The following is an 18,735-nucleotide window of genomic DNA, read 5'->3' as shown; positions in this document are numbered from 1 at the left end:
CTGTGCTTTGATGAAACCCTCCATTGATCTCTCATGTGGGTTGGAGGGGCACCACGAGCCCTTCTGGTCACCTACCTGTAGGTGATTCAGGCTTTGGCCATCGGCTCTGGGCAGTCCTTCATCCAACCAGAGCCTGCTCACCTTGCGTTCTTGCTGATGCTAAAATGAAGCAGGCTGAGCTGCCTCACCCACAGCTTTAATCCATAAGTTCAGTTCTTACTGCTTTCCATCTGCAGTACCTGAAATATAAACTTACTGTGATGAAATCCAATTCTGCTCTGGTTGAACATCAGTCATCTTTTGCTAGGAGCTGCAGGGTCTTCTTCACCACCAGGTCCCTCCCCAAATCCCCATCCTGCATATGGCCCAGTGCCCTCCCATGACACTCTCCTATTGAAACAACCTCTGGCACATGTAAGCATCCTTATTTTTTATCTTTTTGATGTGTCCCATAGTGATATTTAAAGGGTAAAATACCACCTGCTGCTCTTTGCTGTGGTCGCAGGGCTCGGCAGGAGCTTAACACAAGGACAACAAGAGTGGACAAAGTCAGCCCCAAAGTCTTTCTCACCCAGCATCCTCGGCCTCTGGACCATGCCACAGATGTATGATGTCTTCAGGTCATAAAATCAGAGCAAACATATGTAGTCCTTCCAAGGACTCAGTGGCCTCCAGCCCATCCGTAGTTTCCTGGGCCACTTTAATTATTTGAGAACTTTCAGAGGGCTTCTCTTCCAAAAACTTGCCCAGCATCCCCTGGAATGACACAAACCCACACGTGGTGGGCAGCACTGAGCCCACCTGGCACGCTGGTCGGTTCAAAAGTGGCATTTGTGAAACAGAATAACTCAGTCTAGGAGGAAAAAACTGTCAACTGCTTCAATATTTTATTTTGCAAGTGACCGACCTTCCTTTCCTCACACGAGACCTCTGAGGTAGAACCCTACACAGCCGCTCTCATCAGGCATCAGTGAAACCGAGACTGCTGATTGATGGAGAACTACGCCCAATTCACTTCATATTCAATTCACTGTTGTCCCACCACGACCCATAGTCTACGGTGGCTTTTAACTCAGAGAATGAATCCTCCAAATGCCCTAAACCAGAATGGTTAAACGAGATAATATTCAAACCTTTCTGATGAGCATCTATCCTATTTATCCCTTTACCATCCTAAGAGGTCAGTTTTGCACTTCAAGCATGATTGAGGAGTCTAGTCTTCTGATGTTTCGTGAATTCAGCAGCTCTTTCCAGTTTTATGGACTGGGCTCAATTTTATGGAGTATTTTATGGTCTGGATTAGCTCCCGGTATGAACTAATTCTCTCTGAGAGAGCCGATTCACAATCAATAAGCACTTGTTTAATGACTGAAGAAAAACAGTTACATCTTTTATTACAATAAGAATCAACTGCAGTGAGATCTGGCCAGGACAGGAACTACTTGAATGAGACTACATTGGACTAGAGAGACTGAATTGCAGGTAAAAAAATCAAAACTTTGCAGGAAGTCGAGCTTTGCACAGCAAAGGATGACCAGCAGCACCTGAGGGACAGCAATGATGTAGAGAGTCACGTATGCCACAAAAAACTCCCAGGCACGCATTGTGAACATCGCAGATATCAAATCTACTGCTCAAAGGAAATAATTCCTTTAATGAACGAGATCACCTACAGGGTTGTGATTTCAAACGCTGAAGATGTGCCTTCAAATGGAATAGAGACAGAGTGTTCGTTAGACAGTTTTTTCTTGTAGTGCCCAAAGTACCGTATCCTGTAGATGCCCGGCTCTGTGCCATGAGGGATGTGCCATTCAATAATCACGGTGCTCCGACCAAACAATCCTTTGGTCCAGTAAAACCTAGCAGACAAACCAAAAACTGCAGTCGGCAAGAAAATCCACTTTTTTATTTTTTTTTTTAATATCCTAAGAACTCACTAATTGGGATGAGGTGAATGCACTCCAGGTAAGTGTATTTTAAGAGTTTCTTTTAACCCTTCCTCATATATTTAAGCTATCAGAGCAGCAACCAACAAGCCAACTCAAAACCTGTCAGGGCTGAAAAATATCTGGAAACATGGAAAAAGCCGGTCAGCGATCCTTTTTGCAAATGAAGAATATTTCTGCCAATGCGTTCTTACATTCCCAGTTCCATATCATAACCCCATACGACACTACCTCTGTAACCAATATTCATCAGCTCATTCTTCCCTGTGCAGCGGGAATGCTGAACCAAGAACCAAGAGGATGAGTATTTATTGAAGGTCACAAGCAAAATCTATCATCATCAAGTTCAGGGCTTTTGGCACCCGTTTCCACATCAGACTCCCATTTTCTTTTGCAGACTCCTTGTACAAAACCACTTCTGGCCAACCCCAAAGCTCTACAGTCAGCCACACGTCATCTGGGGGCGAGGGATTTTTCAGCCGGCTGTGATGGAGCACTTCTTGGGGAGATGAAGAAGACTAACCTGCCCTTCTTTTGATAGTGCAATGAGGGGACACTGCTGGATATCCCCCTAATTGTGTCTGGGCCAGATATGAGCATTTTCAAGTCCTACTGAGATAGCACCCCCATTTCAGGGCTTTAACTAAAGGAAGCAGATGAACAAAATGTGTTGATTCATCAGCAATGGTAAGAAAAAGTTTCCCCATACCAGTTTTACTGAGAAGATTGAAAGAAATACTTACAGACATGACTGGGTAAAAAAAAAAAAGTGAATGATGTGGGAAATTTGGTTTGGTAAACAGAGACCGCAGGCTGACACGGGGCCCATGTATCTCCTCGTTGCTCTTGTCCAAGATTTTGGCTGTGGGTTGCACTGGCTTGTCTTGGGACAAAGACAATGTTGTCTTGGGAGGTGACGGTGAGGTGACAGCACAAGGTCCAAAGTGGTGGGGGATCTCCATCCTTGGGGACTTCCCCAACTCACCTGGACATGGCCCCAAGCAAGCTGCTACACCTGTGACATTGGCCTTGTTGGGAGTTGGGTTAGGCCAGAGACCTGCAGTGTGAGCCTGGCTGTGACCTAAAAATGTTGCTGTGATAGATTTATGTCACCACCCAGCCTCCTCCCCATCCTGCCCAGGACCACTGCTCTGGGATTTGGGAACTGGAACATAGCTCAGATCCCACCTGGGAAGACACTTCTCACAGATGAGCTCATGGGGATTTATCTCTGTCTTATCTCTGTTGGCTGTTGGCTAAAGGTGGGGCCAGGCAAACTCCTGCCTGTAGCTCAGCACCTCCTCCTAAACAGTCCCAAGAAAGCAATCACTGCCCATGTGGCCGACGCAGGGTGGGGCCAAATGCTTCTCTACTGCAAACACCAAGACATCATCCAGCAAAGGGACAAGTCCACACCGAGTTTGTCCCTGCTGCAATGGCAAGCGCAGGACAAAGGGCAGATAACAGCTATCTCCTTCCCCAAAAGCTGCGCCTCCTTTAAGTAAACCTTCGTATCTTTTGATCCCTGAAAATATGCATCTTACAAATGCAGCTATAAGCTATTTAACACTTTGCAACACTGAACCAACAAATAATGCGTTCCCTTGTGCTCCTCTCCTATCGCAATGTCAGCACATTCAACGGTATTGAACATTAGTTTTTCCTGTACCAAAAAACAGTCTGGCTCCACTAATATCTAGCAAAAATGTTTGATGCTTCCTATCCCCATCGCCTGAATTAATGACATTTCAAAGTTAACACACTGACATCGTAAAAAGTGACTCGTTTTCATCTTAACAGAATCTTTTCCCCTTTCTTGTGGTGTTTGGTACTTTCCTGGGACAGTAGGAAAGGAGACGTTACTGTCTGCATTGGTTTGCCTTCTGGCCAGTCCCTTTAGGCAAGAAAAGGCCAAACAGCTCCTCTTCCTTATCAGCAGAAGTATTTAAGCATCGTTCAGAGATCCAAAGTCTGACCTTTCCCAGGAAGGAAAATAAGATGTCTAGATTCCCGTCCTTCCAGCATCACGGTAGCACATTCTTCAAGTTTTGCACTTTTATATGTTCTTCATCTTCTTGAGTGATGTATTACTAAACATTGTCAGTGTTTCTGGACAGGATTTTGGGAAATCTGTTGCGTTTTTGGAAGAGGAGGGAAGAAGGCAGGGCTACATATATGGGTGATAAAATGCCATCATTTCCCTTACTCAAGTAGGGAACTTGATTGGAAAGGGTGACATCAATGACAGTGACAAGGTAACACAGTGCAAGCGTTAAACAGAGGGCAAGCGTTCAAGATGCAGAGCTCCGAGTGCAAATAGAAATACATGTCCCATGTTGGGACAGTCGGAGTCCTGGCTACCAGATTAGGTTTAGAGAGCAGCTGGTTGCACTTGGTCAGAGAAAATTACGCCCTATCAAATGCTCATCAAAAATCCAGAGGAAGACCTTCCCCATGAAGCCAAGCTGTTGGAAATGTTGCCTCTCTGACCTCAGGCGTTATGTGTTTACACTGGGATATTGCAAGGTCAGAAGACCCCAAGACAGACACTTTTTGGGGTCTGGTTTCTCACAGATAGGTTGCAGAGGCAGGTGGGAAAATTTCTGGTTTTATTCAAACAGGGGAGTAACTTGAAATTGAACAGTTTGACAAAAGATGCCTTTGGTATTCCTATTTTGTGTGCTGACTTCTAGGGTAGCTCTGAAAGGTGACACCAGCTTTGCTGCTTAGTGGTTATTTTTCCTTAAGACTGACATCTCTAACCTTAACTTTGCTTTCTTACAAACTTTTTTTAAAAATTGTTAACTGTTTCTACTTTATGATGCGCAGCAGAGCCAGCCAGTTTTTCCCTATGAAAACCCTACTGCGGTGAACCTCTCTCATATTCTATTTGGTATCCTGTTCATCAGCATGGTATGGCAGATGGATGGATGTAGGCTACGGCCAAGTTGGACCATTAACCTTCTGTAATTCTTGTTCTTCCTTCTGCCTTTCCCAAACTTACAAGCCTTCATTGCAGAAGCTAGACCCAAGGGGAAGACCGATCATTGTGGTCTTGACAAGTTAACCAACCAAATATGGACCGATCCGTCCCCAGAGGGTATCGTCTGCAGGGATAAGACCAACCTAAGGTTGGGAGCTCTGAACTGAAGCCCTTCAAGTTAAACTCAAATTACTCCATGGAGTCTATGGAACAGTGAAATCTGGTCAGGGCACCCACCTGGTGTCCCAGGAGGCATCGTTCTCTACCACGTGCCAGCCGTCTGAAGTGCTGGCGTATCTCTCCACCGTCAAGAAGTTGTGTTCAGTCTGGAATGAAAATAACAGAGTTAGCCAGATGCTAAAGGTACAGGCATGTCCCTACTTTTCTGTGTCACTTTAAACTGGAGAAGGGACTATGCTTCTGTGTGCTCTACTGGCAAATGTGGTAATTACTAGCAAAAAATGCTTATATTTCACTGCCAAAGCACCAATTTAAGCTAATAAATGATGCAAAGAATGAGTACAGAACTTGATCATTAAAAAGAGAATGAACGGGGCAGGTATTTGCTATCAAGGTCTATGCAAGATGAGTGATGAGATGAATTAAGTACTTGTCTAATTTTCTTTGTTTTATTAAAATAATGGACTGAGCTGATAGGATGGAGACTAGAGATGCTTGCTATGACGGGATGGCACTGGATACCAACCGAGAAAGATTGTCTGGCCTAATGCATGACACGGGTGCCCTCAACTTCAATAGTATGAAGAGATCATGAACGGTCCATATCTGACCAAATTAAGGACCCAAAAGCATTCCGGAGGTGTGAATTCCCAAAGGACACGCTAAAGGGAGAAACTCTCTTCTTCTGAACTCGCACCAAAGAAATAAAGCACCAGAAGCACACAGCCTTACTCCTTCTGAAACCTGAACGTCAAAGATTAAAATGCATGAGGCAGAGGCAGTAACTAAATATTCACGAATCCTGAGCATCCCTAATTCCAGTGACGTTGCATCATATTTACCGCGTTCTCTGCAGAGTTCCTGGGGTTCGCGCCTACAAAAGTGACTTCAACAACTTCTGTCTGTGGGGGAAATTGAGATTTATATTAAAGACTGAGCAGCACATTAAGAACATCCTTTGAAGATGCCATAGGAGTTTTTTGGTGGTTTGGTTGGTTTGGGGGGGGTTTGTTTTGGGTTTGGTTTGGTTTAAATTATTTATAATTTCACTTGTTGCAACAGCAATGGACAATTTATACTGTGAATTGGTATTCTGTGCCTTGCCATTCCAAATGTCCTGCTTGCTGGATAAACTCCATCATAGCACGTAAGATTTCTGTGTAAAAGAGGGAGGGAAATAGGTGAGATTTTTAAGAACGCCTCCCTGCCTTCTTCCTACCTTACTGCTGGAGACAGCAATGAGATGAAAATCCTTGCTCTGAACCCCTTATCTAAATTTTGAGCATTGAAAGTTGAACCCTTTCTAACATTTTTACTTCATTTATATTCCATTCAAGAGACATCAAAGGTGACCTGATTTCTGCTTGTAAAGAAATCACTGTACAATATTTGCCTATTTAATCATCAATTGCTATTTTATGTTGAAGCAGAAGGGGAAATCTTCATGTTGAATAAAGGGCTTTTATTTTTCACTTCATTTACCAATTTTAATCACATTCAGTACAATGACATCGGCATGAAAACGCTCTGTCTCTGCCTTTTCAACCTTGCCCACTAAGAGCAACCAGACCTTTTTGGTCTGAGAGGACCACGGCCTTTTAGAAAATATAGATTTTTTTTCCAGATGAGGGGTAAGAGTTTAAAGACAATTTCCTAAACAAGTTTTAGCAAATCCTTGAAGCTCTCACCGCTCGGTACTGCTGTCTCACTTCTTGTAGCACATCCCCAAATGTCTTATTCTCCGGCACACGTTCAACAACGAGAGGAGGCACCAAGGTCACGTTACCTATATTGAAAACTGGGGGCTCTGGACCACGTGGCAAATCCTGAACTGTATTCTGTGAAAGGGAAGGGGTGCTCATCACACATACGTACACCCGCTGCCCTGTTGCTGAGGTCTCCCAAATCCACCCGCCTGAATATCCCACCACCCACCAGTCCTGTATGTTCACATGGTCCACAGATACAATGGTAATGAACATTGCCATGTACAGCAGAAATGTAGCAGGGTTTTCTTCGTCTTCGTAGAAAAGCGGCAACTTCACGCCATGCTGAAATGTTGGAGGTACCTATTTCCTAAATTCTGAACTGAAAAAAATCCCAGAAATTCTCAAGTGGTATGAGACCCTCATTACAGAATTATTTTTATACCATATGAGAATTCCTCAAAGTGGTTTCTTACGAGAAAAGAGAGGGCAGCAATCATGCAACCTCACTGAGGAATAAATATAGCCATTACCATTTGCAGGATTTAAATGTCTCTAGCAGCATGTGACATATAGAAAATTTAGATTACCGTAGCAATAGCCTTTGCCAGTCCTCTGTACAGTTGAATGTAAGCAGAAAGGGTGTGTGGCCCATAAATAGTCGATGCAGCCTCATATCGTTGAACCTAGCAAACAACAAATTTGGAAAAGGAGGGTTTGAAGGACTCTCAAGCAGTTTATACAGCTCATCCTATTGTGCCAAGACAAGACCAGCACTATACCCGCAGAGGTTTTTTTACTCCCTTAGTGCTAGGGAGAGGGTCCAACAACTTGCCTAAGTATTTCTGCTGCAATTTCAGGTTACTCTTCATTCTCCAGTCCATCACAAATGGGGAGGACTGGTTGTCACTCTTCCAATTATCACAGCTCTTAGTCTTTTAAAGGCTTATTAGGTAGGTCGTTTCCTCTCCAACTTTTCAGGTTGGACAACCCCAGTTCTTCCCTCCCAGTTTAGGGTTTCTAAACATCTTCCTCAAAGCCAGCATCTGCCATGCCTTGTTGGGACCCTTAAAACTGGGTCTTGCAAACTATTTTGTGATCTTTTCCACAGCAACATGGCACTGCAATTCATGTTCACCTTACAACCCTACAACTCCAAATCTTTCTTCTGGCAAGTTTGCCACATTATGAAGATAATTTCTAATTCATCCAAGTCATCAAGAGATTACTAAAATATACTTGAGCTCACAGGAGCTCCCTTCAGTACATCTGACCGTTTCCACGTTAAAGCATCCATATGTACTCTCTAGCTATGATCAGAAAAGCACAGTGGCTCTTGGACGACATCATCTAGGTCAGCATAAACAAGGAGGTCTCATGATTTCTGCCACAGATTCTTCAGCGTTTTGTGTCAAAGGAAAAGTACTCTAAACATCTATAATTTCACATTAATTACCACCCCATATAGCCAAAACCAGAACTCAAACATGTTCAATCTGCAGTTCTAACATTTACCTGGTATTCTTCATAGGTGGTAATGTAATGGGTGTAGACATTGCACAGACCTGCAATTACGACATCTGTTCTTGGTGTACCATGAGAATCAAATTCCTAAGAAAGGAAATAAATCACTTATCTTGTAACAACTGCTTAATGCACAATTATATTGTTATTATTGTTGTTGTTGTTGTTATCACTATTTACCAGGACAGAATAGAAAGTTACAGTGGGGAGGGGGCTGGATGTTCAGGAACGCAACCCTAGAAGTGCAATTTACCTTTATTAATGTCTCCTATTCACTTCCCAAAGAAAAAGAGGAGAAATGACCTCATAGCCCAGTAAATTCAATCAATTTAGTTTCTTTTTTTTTAAACTGATGTCTGTATGCTTCTAAAAAAATTGGTGATACAACTATGTTAGACAGGGTCAGTGAATTGTGCAGACAGTGTCTGAGATTAAGATGATATTCAGGCTGTAGACAGGAATGGGATGTGTCAATCAGGAAAATGGAAAAAAATACATTTGCCATTCTTTCCCAATTGTTCTCATGTTACAAAATCCCAGTAAAGATTTAGGAGCTAAACCCCTCCATTCCAGAGACAAAACTCCTGCTAGCATCAGTTATGCCTCGATCCCAGTTGAATGAGCTTGTGTTGGCTTAATGGGTTGAAACTCAAACAGTTTGCTTCTTTTGGGGAGGATATTAATTTCCTCTGCATGTCAGTAAGCACATGCAAAACGTCTCTGAAGTGAGAAGGAAACATTGGTGAGATACGAGAGCCATGATCCCAGCTGGGAGGAAACAAAGGAAAAACCAGAAGGATCAAGAAACGTGAAGTTCCAGACATGCTGTGCTCTGGAGAAACCGCGTCCTCAGTAACTTACTCTTTTAACAGCTTCCCGTAGCCTGCGTCCAGACATGGTCCTAGGGATGTTAAGAGAACAATGTCAGTCTCCAGAAACACAGGGAGCTAAAGCAGGAATCGCTAGCTGGACATGCAGCACACCACCAGGAATTCACATAGCACTTGCAGTGCTGTTCAGCATCCCTTAAGGCTTTCTCTGCGATGAGCTGAACCAAAACACCTCAAAACATTTCACATACATCATCACAGCCAGGGTGAGGTTGAAGGCACCCCAGGGCAGGGTGGGGTAGAACAAAAGGTGCTAGAAATAAATCATTATTCTATTCAGATTTTCACCATTGTACTATCAACAGTCACTGCAATTCATCATTACGGTTTGAGTGGCATGAAAAAAAAAAAAAAAATCAGAGTTAACAAGTTCCTTTTGTTTAATTGAAACTGCATTTTGCAATGAACAGTTAAAATTATTTAAGAAGCTTGTTCGCATCTTATTCATTTCCATGGCTAGTTTACAGAAAGGAGAAGAAAATGGGAAACCCCAGGTAACCAGAGGAGACAGTATACGAGAAAGTACATGCAGTGGACATACATGTGGAGTGCCCGCACGGGTATCATATATTGGGGACAATTTTTAGCCTACACCCCCTTTCTACCTGCATGCAGAAGTATCACAGGTACTTTGAATGAAATGCTGATGGCTGCAATACATAGAAGAAAACCAAAGAAACGCATACGTGAACTCTCCAGGAACAGCAACAATTGCCAGCGATCCAATGGCAGCAATCTGAACATCCACGATGTCAGGGTGCCATGGGTGAGGCCAGGTCATCTGCGGTGAAAAAAAGTGGATACAACTATTGTAGGAGGATAGTAGCAAAAAAAGACAGCTGAAGTGTTTTCCTTTCTGCAGTCACAAATCAGGTAAATAAATTTTCTTCGGAGAAAGGCACATGAGAAAGTGTTTTACCTCCACATGCACAGCACGTTTTCTGACCATAACAAACAGCTAAGGCACATGGAAATACTATGAGTAAGGCAAAAAAATAAAGGAGTTGCCAGAGGAGTAGCTTAAAGCAAAGTGGGTAACTAAGGTCAGGATAGCACCTAGAAACCCCTCACCTGCATGGGAAAAGGATAGCATTAGGATCAATAAAGTTGATCATCTGACCAGGAAAGGAAAAGTGAATGAGTGAAACCAGAGTGCCCAACGGCGATGGGAAATGAGAGATAACTCTTTGTTAGCTGAGCAAACACACCACCAGTTGTGATGCTGGGGGAGAGTTTCACCCAGAGGGTGATGCTCAGGGAACCCTCGATCTGGCCTTGACTTCAAACTGCCCCTTAGCAGGAACCATGCTGTACTTGGACTTGGCATGGTTGCAGCAGTCAAAACACACACTACAGCAGCATTTCAGCTTTAAAAAAAAAAAAAAAAAAAAAAAAAAAGCTAAATAAAAACGAAGAAGCTAGATAAAAATTAAGAACAACAAGAGCTCAAGGCTGGCATGGCTCCAGCAAATCAAATGCAAAAATCCCACTCCAGTAAGCCAAAAAGATTTTTGAGGAGCAATTTACTGGGGGCAAAACATGAATGACAAAACCTTGTGAAGCACATCAGAAGCAGGAGGTCTACCAGAGCATCCGTAGAAGGATGCTCAAAAGGTGATAAAGTCATAAGAATAAACTATCATTTACTCTCAGTAGCACTATCCTGGACAGAGGAGGTGGGGTGGGAGGAGGCTCAGCGCTGGGACCTCTTTTTATGGGACATGAGGTAAGCAGCTGACTAGGTGAGGAGCAACACCAGGAAAGCTTTTAGAGAGACTCGTGAAAGGAATAACAATTCAACGCCTCATCCAGTTGGCATCCCCTAAGTGCTCTAAAGGACCTTGGACATGATTCCACTCCACTACAGTGCATTTGCCTTAATGCCAAGGGAACAGCAGGTAGAAAATGGGGCATCAATTTTCTTTTAAAGTTGTAAGTAGGATTTTGGGAAAGTTCAGTAAGACAAGCACCAAGTCCTGCCCAGGACAGTGCAGCCCTGAGCATGTGGATGGGCTGGCCCTAAGAAATAGCCCTTCCCCATGTAAATGGGGCATCCCTGGGGGGGGTACCCAAGCAGTGGGGGATCTCCATCCTCGCTGACTGCCCCAACTACTCTGGACATGGCCCTGAGCAACCTGCTGTAGCTGCAGTGTTGGACCTGCTGGGAGCAGGGTTGTGCTGGAGAACCCCACCCTAGGGTACCTCCAGCCTGAGACTGGTGTGATCCTACCTGTGGATGAGTAAGTCTGGCATCAGGCAAGGTTAAAGCTCATAGAACTATCAGGCACTTGCATAAACATGACAGAAAAGCAGAGAAGTCAACAGGACATTTCCAGAGGAAGTCAAAGCCTGGTAGAAACCTTTGAAGACAACGCCAAGAAGGTGGGTAAGTTGATGCAGTCCTCAGAGTTTCCAAAAGCCACCATGATGAGTTACTTCATTTTTCATGGACCAGTCTGTCACATGACAAAAAGAAAGATCCTCCTATGGATTAAGGTAGGAAACCAACGGTAGGGTGGAAGAAAAATCCACCTAGAAGTGAGCACCAGCAGAGGATGTCCTGAAGCCAGAGACTGCCGGGAGGCAATGCTGAGCACCATGCACCATTGGCTTTCCCTGACCTCATGCATTTTCCCTGTGCATCCTGCTCAGGGCTGTTTCACAGGCAGAGAATTAGGCCAGGGTGGGTCTTCAGTTGGGTGTTTTGACCCTAATGAGAGCAGCGAGCCTGGTCCCTCCTCCTGGGATATATGGAAAAGATGCTCTGCAAGAGAAAAACTTCAACCTCTCTCATTCTGATGCAAACTAATGACAACACTTATTCTTGCTTTTTATTTTCATGCCTTCAAAGCCCATGCAGGTCTTTCGCTCCCTCCTTGTTCTTCACCATACAGGCTGGCACAGACATCATCTGTAGTGCCCTACCAAAATTTAGCCCAGATCATCAACCTCGGCACTTCCCAAGGCACACAGCAGTGCACCCTTACCTCTCCGGTGTTAAAGAGGATTGGCTTGGGTTTGTGGCAGGCTTTTGTTTCATTGGACGGCTTTCCCAGCAGTTGGTCCCGGATTTCATCCCAAAACGGGTCCCCTTCTACTGAGCCTTGAGGGGGAAACATCTTTTAAATGCTGTTCCTTCAGCTGCCCCAGCAGCTATTGGACAGACAACTCGTTTATTACCCCCTCCCTGCTTATGTGGGATAGGATATTTCTCAGTGGATTCTGACTACCTCCCTTTTCTGGGGTGGTTTGAAAAGCCGAGCCTTAACCCAGCTAAGCTCCATCTTGGCAGCCTTTGGGTACTAAGAACAAACGAGAAAGACTGCTCCAAAGCCAGCTCTTTCTTCTCCCCACTCCTCATCCAACGCTCTCCTTCTTTCAGAGCATGGTCATATCCTTTTCCAGAAGTTTTCTGACAAACACAGACAAACTTGCCAGGGGACTGTAAGATCACACCTTCCTAAAAAACACCCCTTTGGAGACTGTGGCTCGACCAGTGGTTGATGTTCTTGAACGACTCTGGGGGTTTGAATCTATTTGGGGGATGCCTCATGTCCTCCCCATTTGTACGAAGCCATATTGACATCTGCGCTCTAAATTACCTTGTGTGAAGTTCAAAGCGCCCACTCCATCAATAGTACCCGCGGCAAAGCTGTGCCCCAAGGCTGGTTTACATGTTTTAACCTTAATCACAAGGGGAAAAAAAATGAAAAAGAGGTATTTTAGAATCAGCTCCCCTCAGCATGCCAAGTCCTGCTGTGAGAATGAAAAAGAGGTATTTTAGAATCAGCTCCCCTGAGCATGCTAAGTCCTGCTGTGAGAATATAACATTTCTTCCTTCCCTACGCCTGCGTCCTGGGAGCTCCCACTCTTACCGTGTGTGTGGCGTTGAGCTCCACCGAGACATCACTCATGTTCACCCACTGGTGAGCAGAGCTGAGGGGTCCCGTGACCTCCTGGGAAGCTTTTTCATACAGCTCCTAAGGGATACACAAGGTGGAAATCCTTGAGAAAGAAGAAATCAGGAACCCAGCTCTTCTGAGATTCAGCTATATGAATTATTTCTTCATTCTGTTGACACCTTCCGGTGGCCTCTTCCAGATGTTAAAGCAAGGGTGTATTTCCCAAGTTCCTTTGTTTCTATCACCCCGTCTCTACATCCTGCATGCCCCGAGTCCGCAAGCTCCCCTTGTCTCAAGTAACATAGGGAGAATACTCTGTGGTCACCAGTTGTGTGCCAGCCTCTCTTTTTACAGCTGAAACAGGCATCTATTCGATGAGGATGGCAACTTTTTTTTCTTAGTTGCAACCTTTTGGCATTTCTCACATCTTAGACCAACCAGAAGAAATGTTTTCTACGAGGAAGATGCGCTTTGCTGCATTCATTGCTTCGAAATGCACGGGCTTTACCATGCGTTTACTATGCAGCTGACAGCTAAGCCATCCAGCTTCCCAGTGAGCGGTTTTCTGTCACACATGCCTCGAGTTGGTAGGTAGAAAATGTTGCTAGAAGTTAAACAGGTTTAGTACCATTCCTGTAACTGCAGGAAGGACTAGAGGACACAACCTTTGAAGGCCAAGAGTCTGCAGTGTTAAAAACGACAGCAATGTTTTCCCTCGCCATTTGGTACACACGCTGGGCCACTCTGACTGGGACAATCTTTCACTTGCAAGTCACGATCAGCCTGGAGTGCCTTCAAGGCAACCATCTGAAACGGCAATTAAAAGGAAACCGCCACCATCAAGCCTTCTGCTCTTACTCCTCTGCTGGACCCCTTTCCATTCCTACAAGCTGCTGTCCCTGAAATGGAGCCAAAAAAACGTCTTCTTACTGACTACTCTCACGTTACACGAAGGGGAACCGATAAATTCAGGTGACTTTTGAGCTCAAGGACACAGGTGATGTAAGGGAGCCCATAAGGTGGAGGACATCGGATGAGTAAACGCAAAGTCAAGCAGGGCAAGATGAGTATCTTTCGTCAATGTTTCAGCTGGCACATTTTAACTCACATTTGCATTAATTTGGGAGTGTGATGCCAAAGCTGGCCCACAAGCGGTATGTGGTGATGTCTCTGAGCTCTCCTAGGAGCCTTCAACATCAGAGATTTTTCCCATCATGACCACCTCTGACATGCGCTCATGGGAGGGAGGTGAGATTATAAGGGTCAATATCTACATTATATACTGATGAGGAATACGGAGGTTAAAAGCCCAAACCGACATTTTCAAACTGAAACACTTACAATGATGTATCTAAATAAAAGCGTGTGCTTTCTGAATAATCAGGTAACTTTTCCTTAAGCACATAAATATGGACCTTAGAGTAATTTAAATCTACAAACATTCACAAAAACAGGTGCAAGAAATAACAGCATTCACGCACACTCGTAAAGCAAAATATCACTTACGCTTGCTTTCAAGTAGATATTTTGCCCTATAATTCTTGTACTGTCAAACATGTCGTTACCGGGACCCATGGCCATGCACATAGTTGCCTGTTAAGAAATTCGTTTAAACGCGGGTGATTAGTTAATACGGAGAACATGTGGCACTGCAAAGGGGATGAGTTCACAAGTGATTGACGTACTGTGGGAACTAATTGCATCTTGCTAGCTACCTCAAATTTGGGCACGGGGTTACTACACTAACCTTTGCAGCAAGGTAAATTTAAGTTTGGGCTGAATGACCAGAAAACACGGTGTATGAGGACAAGACACGGTAAGTTCCTGAAAGAGGTATCCACAATAGTCCAAAGAGAGGTGATTTTTTTTTTTTTTTAATGTCCTCTTCATGCACAATGGTCCACCATGTGACTGTGTATTTGCTGCTCCACCCCGAGTTTTCTCCTCATCAGAAGTTAACGTAGATCAGGTAAGACATACTTACCCCGCCCATGGGACAGGTGCTCTGTGGGTTATTGCACGACTGCCCCGTGTTTACGCAGAACGGGCCTTTGATGTTGGGTGACACGTCTCCCAGGTTGGAGGATGCAAAGGCGGCAACAAAAGAGCCCTGCCAAAACCAGACGCGACCGGATGGATTTTAGCGCATTGCAGTGATTGCAAACATCACCTGCAGCTTTCCCTGCGGTCCAGGCTGGCATTGCAGCCATTGCATCGCATCGATGAAAATGTGGTGCTGGTAAACATTTTGGAAGTGACTGGGAGGACTGGACTGGGGGTTTAGGAGTGTCCCAAGGGTTAGGGACAGGAAAAGAAAGGGACAATAGGATGTGTAGGATGCAACTGCCATTTCAGGGGGACCTTCACACCACTTTGGTATCCAGACAGCATTTCTTCATCTACCTCTTCCATTTCAGCAGCGGTTCTTCCCCCATGTCCCCGGTTTCTCATGTTACTGATCAGATGGTAACGGATCATTGTAGCACCTCGAACAGGATTTTTTTTTTCCACCAGGCTTTCACCGTGACTGATTTACAGGGTGAGAGCTATTGGATCTGACTGCCAGACTTAACATCAAGCAGTAGTCGTTAGAAGCAAGGCTGGTTACACACTGGCAGCTGAATTCAATCCCCCCTCCCAGGGTCTTTCCCCCCCCCCCCCCCCTTTTTTTAGAGACAGGATGTATCACACCAGGTATTTTGGTATATTATCAGCTCTTAAGCCATTTTCTTGTAAGATTGCTAGACACAAGATGCCCAGAAGCCCATAAAGCTAAATACTGAATCCTGAAAACACTTTGCTTTGCGTGTGTGTCAGCTTGCACCGACTTGCACCCATAACTATGCACTAGAGTTGAGTCTTGTTAAAAGCTTTTAGATAATCCACTCTAAAAAGAAACATATGCAAGCAGGAATTAGGTAGACTTCCTTTAGTTTCCATCTTTGGTTACGAACTGCACATGTTCCTCTGCCCAGAGTATTAAAATAGGAATTGGGCAATTGTTTCAGGGTACATGCTGGAGGTACACACGGGACACCCTCTTAATCAACTCATGACTCAAAGTGCCTGTGAGATGGGTCCATGTCCATATTTACATTTCAGGAGAAATAATGCTTTTTAGAGGAACTGTGTTTGCACTCTGAGGATGGCAAATCTTTTGGATAAATGAAAATCTGAAGGCGGAACTGGCTGGAAGCCCTAAGAAAGAAGTGGGACTGACCACAGACTTGATGCCACACCACAGACGCAATATATTGATCCCTTTGGATCAAGTATCCCACACCTGTCTTTCTAGTATTTCCAGTAGTCGAATCAAAATAAATTTGGGTTATTCCTAAAGTCTAAACAAATGTCACTGATTACTAGTTTGGAAAGTCAAGAGTACACCTTGCAATTTCTCTTCTCTAGAGGAAGAAAGTAAATAAATCAAAGCGCTCATCTTGGTCCTCCTTTTTCTGCGTTTACCCTGCTGTCGTATTTCACTGTTCAAAAGAACCTGCTTTGGCCCATGGAAAGCACCAACCACCCCCTCCCTGTTGCAGCACTTTTCACCCCGTTATTTTCACTCCCACCTCTCCGGGAAGCATCCCCTTGTTCTTCTCCTGTTCGAACAAGTAAGACGCGTAGCCCACATTGTCGCTGTTCACAAGATGGTTTGTGTTGTTCATGCTGACCGGGTGCACGGCAAACCAGCTGAAGAGGAGTGGGAAGACACACATAGAAAATATATTGTTCAATCTATACATTGGCAATTTGCTTGTTCAATCTATTGGCAACTGACTTATGGGAATTTTCTTTGGCACAATACAAACGCAGACTGTTGGTACCTAGGGACGGCTTAACAAGAGCAGAGTTATTCCCATCCTCTCGCTTCCCGACCAGGAGGGCTCATGGCTATGATGGTCCAGGTCTTAAGGCCACAAAAATTTGGCACCGTAACTATCAGTGCCACCAAGAGCTATTTCAGACCTCAACTAACTCTTTTCTGAGCCCAGAGAATTACATGTTGGAGACATTTTTGTTTTCTTGCTTCAAAGAAACAAGGCGGAGTCAACAATGTAAAAAACGGAAAAAAGGAACACTTTCATTCTTACAAAAAAGAAAACCCTTCTCTTCCTCTTAATGCGGTCAGACTCTTGCTTGTGACTTCTAAACGAGGAAAACACAATTATGGCTTTGTTAACTGCACTTTACTTCGTTTGCCTGGCCTTGAGCGCTGAACTTCGCACAGCTGAACGCTGCCCCGTAGATCTGCTGATAGGACAGGTGTCATAAACACTGCCTGTGGGAATGGCGCACTTCCCACAAGATGTGGGATGTTAAAGAAAATAACCAGGAAAAGAGGAGCCCAAAGAGTCCTGGAGGCACCAGGGCTGGGATCTGCTTGGAGTGGCACAGCGAGAGCCCCAGAGGGGATTTTTCTGCACCCCTACAAGGGAAGACCAGCTATGGTCATCTTCCCCAGATGCTTTGGGTTGTGCAGCTGTAGGTGGGTCAGGTGCTGCTGTGTCTCCCAGAGTAGCTGAGGGACACTGACCTGGTTTATGCAATCATGGATTCTCACCTACTCTTCCTTCAGAGCCCCCCCGGTGACTAGCTGGGAGCAAGGGTCAGCGTTGGGAAGGAGAGCTTGTGTAGAAAGACAGAACTGCTACGGAACTGTGGTTTATGAGGATTTGGATAAAAACATGTTACTTCAGTGGTCAGTACCTGATAAGGCCTAGCTCCTGTCCATTCCCATCTACCATCTTTAGCACCACCATTTCTTTGTCTGTGTTGGATGAATACCTGGATGAAAACGAAGCAGGGTAATCCCATTAGCACCAGAGCCGTAGTCATGCTCGGCATTGCTCAGACACGTTAAATCTCCACTAGGTTGAGCGAGGAAATGCAGAGGTTATTACAGATACTACCAGAGCACAGTGAGACCTTAGAGGAGCATCTGAAAATAGCCATGAGGGTAAGGGAAGAGTTATGGCTGTTGCAGACCTCAGGCACTGCTTCTCCAGGGGATGGAGGGAGGAGCTCTCTTTGAATACAAATTCATGCACCAAGGATGGCACTTTAATGCCATCTGACTCAAACGCTAAGGTCTACTAAAGACTTTTTTTATTGTGATTTTTTTTTTTTTTTAAACGAAGCTTGAGGTCACATCCTTGACCAATACCTCACATGCTTGGAAGGAGCAACCACAACTTTCAAGCCCACTCTTTCTACTAATTTTTGGGGATGCACACACCCAAGCACCCAGGATGGCATCAGTGTCATTCTGCCATGGTCTTGGCTCCACATTTTCGACCATCCCAGGAATGACCAGAAACAGCAGCTGCAGGACAGCTGGGTCATGGTCCCAACCAAACGGTCCTCTTCAGGGCTCTGTTTCTCTCCCACTTGAGGAGTTTTTACCTGCTGCGTTCAGATGCTGGATTCTCAAGATAGGAGAAAGGGCTTCGGTTGATCTGGCTGTTTTCTACAGTGCCTTTGTTTATAAAAAGCCTTCCTCTCTTCATGTTCTGATGTGCTATATCAATGCTCTGAAAAGCAGGAAGATAGGGAATATTAGTCCATGCATGTAAGGCATATGTGAGATTATTTGCAAAAACT

General features: G+C 44.6%; 1 protein-coding gene across 1 annotated transcript in view; it reads right to left on the bottom strand.

Annotated features, from left to right (window-relative positions):
- Nucleotides 1-1,669: 1,669 nt before the first annotated feature.
- Nucleotides 1,670-18,735, bottom strand: part of ASAH2 (N-acylsphingosine amidohydrolase (non-lysosomal ceramidase) 2) — a 20,753-nt gene continuing 3,687 nt past the window's right edge. Inside the window, exons 5-20 of the mRNA XM_009698097.1 lie at nt 18,538-18,665; nt 17,842-17,919; nt 16,704-16,824; nt 15,116-15,241; nt 14,638-14,724; nt 13,105-13,209; nt 12,832-12,913; nt 12,217-12,332; nt 9,916-10,010; nt 9,201-9,240; nt 8,331-8,426; nt 7,406-7,501; nt 6,798-6,947; nt 5,952-6,011; nt 5,167-5,255; nt 1,670-1,859 (exon numbers count right to left, since the gene is read on the bottom strand). Of these exons, the coding sequence (XP_009696399.1) occupies nt 1,670-1,859; nt 5,167-5,255; nt 5,952-6,011; nt 6,798-6,947; nt 7,406-7,501; nt 8,331-8,426; nt 9,201-9,240; nt 9,916-10,010; nt 12,217-12,332; nt 12,832-12,913; nt 13,105-13,209; nt 14,638-14,724; nt 15,116-15,241; nt 16,704-16,824; nt 17,842-17,919; nt 18,538-18,665 (1,659 nt within the window). The remainder of the gene's footprint in view (nt 1,860-5,166; nt 5,256-5,951; nt 6,012-6,797; nt 6,948-7,405; nt 7,502-8,330; nt 8,427-9,200; nt 9,241-9,915; nt 10,011-12,216; nt 12,333-12,831; nt 12,914-13,104; nt 13,210-14,637; nt 14,725-15,115; nt 15,242-16,703; nt 16,825-17,841; nt 17,920-18,537; nt 18,666-18,735) is intronic.

Source organism: Cariama cristata, unplaced genomic scaffold (genome assembly GCF_000690535.1).
Source record: "Cariama cristata isolate BGI_N322 unplaced genomic scaffold, ASM69053v1 scaffold4204, whole genome shotgun sequence".
Taxonomy (NCBI): domain Eukaryota; kingdom Metazoa; phylum Chordata; class Aves; order Cariamiformes; family Cariamidae; genus Cariama; species Cariama cristata.
The sequence above is the reverse complement of the archived record's forward strand: the minus strand, read 5'-3'. Positions and strand labels throughout refer to the sequence as shown.